Source organism: Triticum aestivum, chromosome 6B (assembly GCF_018294505.1).
Source record: "Triticum aestivum cultivar Chinese Spring chromosome 6B, IWGSC CS RefSeq v2.1, whole genome shotgun sequence".
NCBI classification, from domain to species: Eukaryota; Viridiplantae; Streptophyta; class Magnoliopsida; order Poales; family Poaceae; genus Triticum; species Triticum aestivum.
In genome coordinates this window covers 13,478,695-13,487,483 of record NC_057810.1, presented here as the reverse complement: position 1 = coordinate 13,487,483, position 8,789 = coordinate 13,478,695, and the positions used below count along the sequence as shown (strand labels likewise).

At 40.0% G+C, this 8,789-nt stretch overlaps 1 protein-coding gene across 1 annotated transcript; it reads left to right on the top strand.

The window, feature by feature from the left end:
* The first annotated feature begins 1,896 nt into the window (after positions 1-1,896).
* On the top strand, positions 1,897-4,283 carry LOC123133127 (uncharacterized). Its single transcript, XM_044552664.1, has 3 exons — positions 1,897-2,064; positions 2,413-3,654; positions 4,102-4,283. The coding sequence occupies exons 1-3, from the start codon at positions 2,033-2,035 to the stop codon at positions 4,112-4,114; spliced, it is 1,287 nt and encodes a 428-aa protein (XP_044408599.1). The 5' UTR covers positions 1,897-2,032; the 3' UTR covers positions 4,115-4,283.
* The last annotated feature ends 4,506 nt before the right edge of the window (positions 4,284-8,789 follow it).

The following is an 8,789-nucleotide window of genomic DNA, read 5'->3' as shown; positions in this document are numbered from 1 at the left end:
TTTATATATAAACCGAGTTTAAATTGACATAAGCCGAGTGTATTAGGTACACGGCTTACAATTTTTTTCCTGTAGTGAAAGTCATATACAATGTTTTCTAAATTCCTTTAACTACTAAAAATGTTGGAGGCATGCATTATGAATACAAAAGATAATATTGTATCACTAAATTCTCGTAATAACAATCTTCTTTTGTTTGTATTGATATTTCTGTAGTAGTATCATTCCCCTCTCCCTCCATGTGCATCATCCGTTTGATATCTTCTGTTCAACATCGAATAGCAATAGCTCACGCCATCAACCTCAAATCCAATTTAAGACTCCAGTCTAGTTCACCTTTTGTCACTAACTTGTAAGGTTATTTTTATACTGTGTTGGATTAACATTGTAGTGCTAGCATGTAATCATATAGACCAGACGCTTATTCTAAGAAGATAAAAAAGGAAATCGGACGGCTTTAATTATTTTTCTTTAATTATTGCTTAAATTTTGTAAAAGGAATTTATTTTCCATATGTCGTTTCCTCTATTAGAATAAAAAACATGTGCATTCTTCAGTGAAACATTTAACTAAACAACTGCTTTCTAAAACATGTACGTATGTTCTAACATTTTACTATAATTAGTAATATTGTTTTCTTTTGATTACTTTTCTACAATCATCCATCTATACCTGTATCCCAATTTATATTTTATAATCTATATAGTTTCTGTTTTGTCTGAGGACCATACAATATTTCAGATATTAGATTAGTAAAGAGAAGTAAATTTTGGATGTTGAGCTAATGGTTGATTAGTTTATGTGACATTCACTTGTCTACGTGATATTTAATAATCAGTACATAGAAGTAAGGTATGGAATGTGATGATATTTTGTCCTTTACAAAAAGAGATAGGGTTATTGTCGTGACGTTCATAATTTTTCAAGCCATGGAGCCGTTTCGGAAAGAAAGTAGCGTGACCCTGTTCTTTTCCTGGGGCAGCATGCTATTCCTATTTTGGCGGAGAGTCTAGTTAGGGCATGTACAATGGTGCTATCTTAGGAGTTTCACGTAGGATAAATGATGAGGTGGAGGAGAGAGAACTCATAAGAAAAGGCTTGTCTTCTCTTATTTAAGAGAAGACAAGAGATGATCTCTTAGCACAAGATGTCTCATCATATTTTTAGAAATGACTAATTATTGAAGATAAGGCTAAGAGATGACTTATTGTAGACTCTCTTTTTTGTCATATCTAAATTACATGCAAGACTTAAGATAAGACTACCTTATCAATCATTGTACATGTCCTTACTTTTCTTTCTCTTTTATTGAATACAGAGTCCAGGGTACGTTGCGTTCCTAGGGCTGTCTCATTCTTGTGTCACGGTAAGTACTTTGAATCCCTCATCGCCAAAAAAAGTACTTTGAATCCCACCATATAATATCTGGTAAACAGATAAATAAATATATGTAACAGAAATTGAATGGTCATAGATTAATTATTTTAATTTCGTATAATAAGGGTTGGTATTTTCTAATTAACGTGGATTTTTCTAGCCCATTTCTTTTGTTCCTCGGTATTTTTCTTTTAATATATTATTAATATATAATAGAAGATAAACGTGAGGGCCCGAGTGCTTCGTGTCAAATGTGTGGCAGCTATCATTTGGATATCTTTTTATGTTATGCTCTTCTCTTTTTTATTTTGGTTGTTGAGAAAATCTGCTCTTCTCTTCTCTGTTGGGGATTATCCACATGGGCCTTCGTTATAGACCGTGAAGGCCTGAAATGGACCTGACTTCGTAATAGGCTGTGCCACCCGCACACACGCGCACGCACGCAGCCCAGCTTTGACCGCGGCTAAGCGGAGAGCACTGGAGAGGAAGCGTTTCTGCTCCTTCTATCGATTTTACATAGGTGAGCCCTTCCTCATTCCCTTCCTCTCCCAGTTTATCCTTTTCCCCCTTCACTTGTACTGGGAAACCCTAGCCAGGATTTTCTCCCTAATTGTACCTTCTCTTGTCAGCGGGAGCTCGGCTCTGTGGGAGGTAGATGGCGGAGCTCAACTCAGCTCAACCGCAACTGTAAGATCTAAACTCTTCATCTGTTCCGATTCCTTCCCCAAATTTCGTTCCGCTCAGTCTGTGTACTGTACGCCCTCATGGATGGATCATGGATGGATGGATGTTCAGTCTTTAATTACTTACTTTGCAACAACATTCAAGAAAACAGTACTTACTTTGCTTACTCTCCTCGTCTGTAATTAATCTTTCTTTCTATCCCCTGTTTAATTTCAATGCATTTGTTGGGATGTGTCCCGCTAGGTAGCTAGATCTGGATGTTATACGATGGATGTTCTGTACTTCACTAACGATAATTAGTTCATTGCCTTGACTCTGCTTTGCATCTGTTTGCCGCTGTCGATTTTGCAGGGTTGACCCCGAGAATAAACCATGTATAAATGCCCAGCCGCAGCTGCAGTGGTATTCCCCAATACTGATGGAGGCCGTAGACGCCGTATCCAAAGTCCTCGACGATGACAACCTCCTCATCGAGATCCTCCTCTGCGTTGATCTCCCCACGACCTTGGTCTGTGCTGCTCTTGTCTGCAAGCGCTGGCTACAGCATGCCTCCGACCGCGAGTTCCTCTGTCATTTCCGCAAGCTCCACCCGCCCCGCCTCATTGGTTTCTACATTCAGGAGGGGCTGATGCCAACCAGTCCACGCTTCGTCCTGATGCTGCCAGCTCAGCACCGGGAACGTGCCGCCGTCGTCCGCCGTGCAAAGTTCAGCTTGGAAAGTAACGACGACAGCAATTTAAGGACACACATAATGGACTGCCGGAATGGCAGAGTCCTTACCCAGCGCCTCGATGGAACCACAAGGGGACTTAAGGTGCACGTCCCATTGTGCCCTCAGATAGGCATGAAGAACATCCCACCACTCCCAATCCACGAACCGCATCACGACTATCACTGCGGTTTCAGTCAAATCCTCTCCAATGAAGGAGTCAACGGCTTGTCCTACTTCCATGTGTCCATGGCGTCTTCATACTATGGAAAGTCAAGGGTGAGCGTTTATATGCTGAAAGATGGTGTGTGGTGTATGCATACCTCGGTTGCGGCAAATCTTCCTCCTCCACGTATGAGAATAAACTCTGTTCTCGTCGGCAGTAAAATCTATATGGCAGCTGCCATGAGTGACATTATCATCTTGGATTTGAAGACCTCAAGCTTCTCGGTAATTCAGCTCCCACAAGGAGTGGACTACGGACAGGAGTATGGTTCGTCGGACACTATGTTGTCACGGGCAGATGATTATTCTAGTGTTTATCTCATCAATGCTAAGGGGCTGCAACTTCGCATTTGGCTCCACAAGGGGGGCACCTGGTTGCTGGTGGATACAATCCTTATGCTTGACATGTTTGCTAATTTGAGGATGTCAGGTTTCAGTGTTGAGGACTATCGTAGTTTTCTTCGTCTAAGACAGGTGGGGGACAATGCAGAGTTTGTGTTCTTGCAGATGCGTCAATGCATATTCTACCTGGATATCAAGTGCCGAACACTATGTGAAGTGCATGACATAACAAAATATGATGGATCTTCTTGTCATATCAATCCTCTTATGATGATCTGGCCTCCCACATTCCCTGCGAACAAGGATAATCCAGCAAGGTATTACTTTTTGCTTCTAGATGATATGTGTAGTGCAGTTGTCGAGGTTATATAGTTTCATTCCTTAGCAATATTAATGATACTAGTTGTGACATTAGAGAATGCTTGCCATAAGATGGTTCGAGACCTTTTATTTGTTCATTCCTTTTACATGATAGGCCAAGCTAACAGTGGGCAATTTGGCTTTATGTGGCATTTCTCCTTATTCTTCTTTACGGAAATACAAACGAGAGAATCGAAATGTGTCTTCCTGCGATATGACGGCATTTAAAGTGTGCCTTTTTGGAGAAACTATAGTACTGGATCAAAGTCATCACTCTGATTTCTTAGCGAACATAATATTTGATACCATTGCATTTTTGATATTTTGATTCTTCAAGTGGCTAAATAAAAATTGTGATGCTTAATTTCTTTACCCTTATAATTCCTCTGTTTTCCCTGAACCAGAAATGCCATGTGAGCAAGGATATGAGAAAGCTTTTGAATGGTCAGCAACATGGATGCAAATCAAGGAAGAGTAGGAAGTCATTTCCCTATGGATATGTAACCATGATTGTTTGTGACCAGTCTTCATTTTGTGAAGAAAACATCGTATTATATTGTGTCAGTACTGTCTGGTTTGGGACTCACATCTTTGTTTCATGTGGTTGCAAGAAGATTACATGTATGTTACTAGCTATGCCCTCTGATCTGACTGTGTTGCAGTCTTCGCTTGCATTTTTGTTACCTGTGATGTTTGCAGAATCATTCTTCTTGTTCACCATTGCGGAATCTGTTTCGGTTTCAGTCAATGATGTTGTAGCTCCTCTAAATTACATCGACTACTATGACCTTACAATGTAAAATATACATCGACTACTACCAGCCAGCCTATTTTACATGCGCTCACATATGCATCTTTTGTTTGTAGCTAGCTAGGCACTTGTAAAATAACTGCAGGATTTTATCTCTCGTACAAACATGGAACCGAGGCTTTGGAGAAATGAGGCGAGTCTCTCTTCTTTTGCACCGTGTGTCTGTCATGTCCAGTAAGCCTTTAGGGCCGTGTGACTCTTATGTGTTTTTCTTTTGTTTGAGTTGTAATATATGAAATGTACTGAGATTATTGCTTTCCTTGAAATGGTGAGAAAAGTTGATATGCTTGACGATCTTGTGCACTGAAATCATGGATGTGCTAGTCCTTGATGGCAATGACATTGGGATGTTGTCTCTTGCTCTGCTGCTCTGATTAGACATGTGAGAGTCTTGGCATGTGCATTGTTTTACTTTGGTTCGATTTAATAAAATTGCCGTATGCATCATTCTGATGCAGAGGCCGGTGGACGTCCTCCTTAAAAACAAAACCTGAAAACTCACATGACAAGCTATCCTCTTTTAAACTGCGAACCATGTTCTGCGTGAGGTTGATTATTCTTATCATCGTAGCAATGCCAGTCTATATTTTTGAACGGATCTTTGTATGTGGTTGTGTACATGCTAAAAAATAGCATGCTCATCAAATGATATGCACCCGTTCAATCACTTGGTGGGGCAGTGGCTTCCAAATTTCTCTTCCTCACACACCCACTCATTGCCTCAGCTGTCTCCAAAACAAGCTACCTAAGTGTCCAAATCAGCTGCGAAACCAGCTCCCGCACGCCCACACAGGATCACCTCCAAGCCTTGCCTGTACTAGGTTGCCGCTTGCCCGTTCTATGGCTGCCCCCTCGCCATACTCCTGCATCACTGTGTTCCCCACATCGGTTGGCTCTCCTGGCCTCTGCTCACTGATGCAATTTGTCAATTGCAGTACTGAGGTACACGTGTGTGTTCAATAGCAGTGCTAAATGATGAAGATAGGCAATCATAGAGTGGGTTAGAAACCTCCAAGGGTGGTTTATCAGAGCTCAAAATCTGTCATAATATATCAAACCTTGCTGCAGTTTGGGCAATCAGCTATAGCAGATTGAACTTCAGAATCAACAACTTTCGATGTGTCCTGCTGTCCCCTAATGAGACCTTGCGAACCTTGCCAATTAGATTTGGGAAATCAATTGCAGAAGTTTTTGTTTCTTTAGAGCAGTAGTCATTTCATCTGCAGCCTGGAGAAGCTGATCATTAGGACATACAGTGAGCTGATTTTTTTGCTTGGAAATATATTTTTAGTGCTATCTCTATGAATGCCGAGTATAGTAGTAATAATGATTGTGTGGTACTTATCTGTTTGCTTAATTAGTATTTATAGTTGAGCTGAGAATTTCCCGTATTTAGAAACTTATGAACCTGAGGCATCCAGGGGTAACAAACTGTTTTCATACTTCAGATGAAACTGCATTTCTTGGTTGGATGTACGATGCACTCAACAAGTTGTTCTGATACTTCCATTTGCCAAAGTCGTATGACTTATTTCCTGTTTGGCAGGCATGGCCATTTATTTTATCACGCATCTGCTGTTGGGATCTATGAATCGTGTGTTTAACTGATTGCAAGAAAGAGTCCACTGCATCTTCTATTTAAAGCGGTGGTTCCAAAAAATCAATAATCACATCTTTTATGACAGAATGAAGTACCTGGTTTTAGGTATTTGATTTTGTTTCTACAAATAAATAGCTTAAGTAATCACGAGGAAATATAATGTCCCTCATATCCATCAGGTATGATGAAGCTTTAGAGACATTCTTCTAGGGACAGAATGAGATCAGGTTGATTTATGTGAATATATTGGTTTAGAGAGGAGTGAATTTGTTTTGCGGGTTTACAGAAGAACGAATTGTTGGTAATGGCATGGTCGTTTAGGTTTTTCCACCTAGACAGTTGCCTGTGGTCTCTAAGTGGTTAGAACCTAGGCCCTGTAAGGAATGTACGAGGTAGGAAGGCACCTATATTTTCTATGTCTTTTCTGGCAGGCGGGGACTAACCTGTATTTCGTAGCCAGTTTTGAGTCTAGGATATGATGTAGCATCAGTGAAACATTACTGTATGCGACCTGTATATGTTGCGTATTGTACATTTGTTTCAGGGCAAATTGTGCTTCCACATCTGCATATTGATACTTGTTTATGTCATTTGCAGAATTGAAATATCGTGTTCATCATTGCTAATTCGGTTTAAGCGAATCAAAACAACTAGTGGAACAGTTAAATAATGCTCCGTTTATAGAGTTGATTACGGGTAAACAGAAGCACAAAAAGGATGCATTTGTCGAATGAACGTTTGTAGTAGAAAAAGGTTTTTTTTAACATAGTGGCATTCCTATTTCTACTGGTCAAAGCTTATCTAGCACGACTCTTATCTCCTAGGCTGAGATGATCTCGCAGGAGCAGTAAAAGCTCATTGCAAATGCAACCATCCCACGCAGGACAAATCTTTTGAATCAACATCAGGCAACCCTCACCTGAAGAGCAGACTGCAACACAACACTACAGCTAATTACAGACACATACTATTCCTTCCGGCAAGAGTCTTGTTCAGCCAGCAATTTGTCAAATTCCAAGAGCAGAACGAAAGGTCTCACTTGCTACTTGCTCGAAAAGTTGAAGTTTTACCCCTCAATACTGAAAAAGAAAAGGAAAACAGGAACTTCTGAAAAAACTAAGCCTGGTTTGCTGGTGATCTCAAAACTTGCATGATTATCTTCCCCTACTCCACTCACATGCGGCAAAGATAGTGGTCAGACTAATGAAAGCTAAGGATGTAGAGCCCAGTTATGTGTCGCTCGGCATAAGTAGATTGGATAATTTAAGCTTGAAAAAGCAGGGCATCAGTAACAGAGATGCATCACCTACAAGCTCGCAGTTTCTTCACTTCTTCACACGCCACTTTTCCTTTGGCAAGCAACAAGGTACACCAGCATTTTCCCTTGCTATTGTCATCACCTTCAACACAAGCAAAAGAACACACTAGAATTTCCTACTAGAAGAAATGTTTTGTGACAAAACCATTCTTCCTTACAAACACATAATTCCGTAGAATATGTACTCTGTCTCACGAACGTAGCTTGAAAAGTAGACGAAAATTAGATCATTATCATACTTCGCGGTGGTACTCTGATGAATCGGAATACTGGGTCCACGGCGGCGGCGGCGGCGGTGGGGGGCGGCAGTGGAAGACAAGGATTAAAACCTAAAAACTGATACCATGTAAAGAGATGTTTTGCAATACAATAATGGATGTATTGATGGGGTGCTGGTGCACGTATATATAAGTATAGGGTATGCCTCCACACAACTAGGAGGTGGGCCACAACACATAATAGAGTCAATTACACCACTGGTGCTTGAACTTGGCGCCAAAAGTCACTTTAATGCTAAAACTTGCGGTGTACATTGAACCGGTGCAACAACTTGGCTTAGGCGTGTAAATACAGTGCCAAATGCAACTGAATACGCCCACAGGGCTGACTAGGCGTGACAACATGGTGTGGGTCCACTGTCGGTGACCCAATGTTGGAGACTTATGCCCTGCTTCTTTGCGAAAACACCCTCATCATTTTTCTACTCACAAAAGAGCCAGTGACGTGGGTAAAAATAATTAGTTGTCTCAACATCCTACATATATTATATGAGAAAAACAAAATTGGTCAACTACGGACTCAATCCGAGGACCTGTTGATACAGTGCGTGCGCAACTAGCCACCCCAGCCTTCCCTCAAAAAAAAACTAGCCACCCCAGCCTTAGGAGTACAATTTTCCTTGAAGAATGTAAATTAAGATTTTTGATACAACTTAAAAAAGATGGCTTAGGGACTTGAACTAGCGACCACATAAAGAACTCTAACCGATCCTTCCACTCCAATTAGGAAATTTTCATGTAATTTCATAAAATACTCAATTATTAATTTTATACATATACATATAATTAAATGAAGAAATATACAAATATTTGTATAAGTCATTTAAACAAGTTTGTATATATTCAAATAAATGCTCCTATAAGTAAAAAACAGAATTTTACTCAAAAAAGTCATCCTTTAGAAAATAAATTGGTTCAGGAAGTTGTTTTAATAAAGATTGTGTGTTTTCTAAAAAAACATGTATTAACACACAAATAGAAAAATATATACTGGTGTGTTATATCGGCGTGTTATAAATATTATATACATAACAAAGAAATTACTTACTTAAAAATTGTCATGTATTATTTTGAAATATTCATGT

Coding starts and splice junctions, on each gene's coding strand:
- LOC123133127 (XM_044552664.1), top strand. CDS start 2,033: ATGGCGGAGCTCAACTCAGCTCAACCGCAACT. Junction 2,065..2,412: donor AACTCAGCTCAACCGCAACT/GTAAGATCTAAA, acceptor TCGATTTTGCAG/GGTTGACCCCGAGAATAAAC.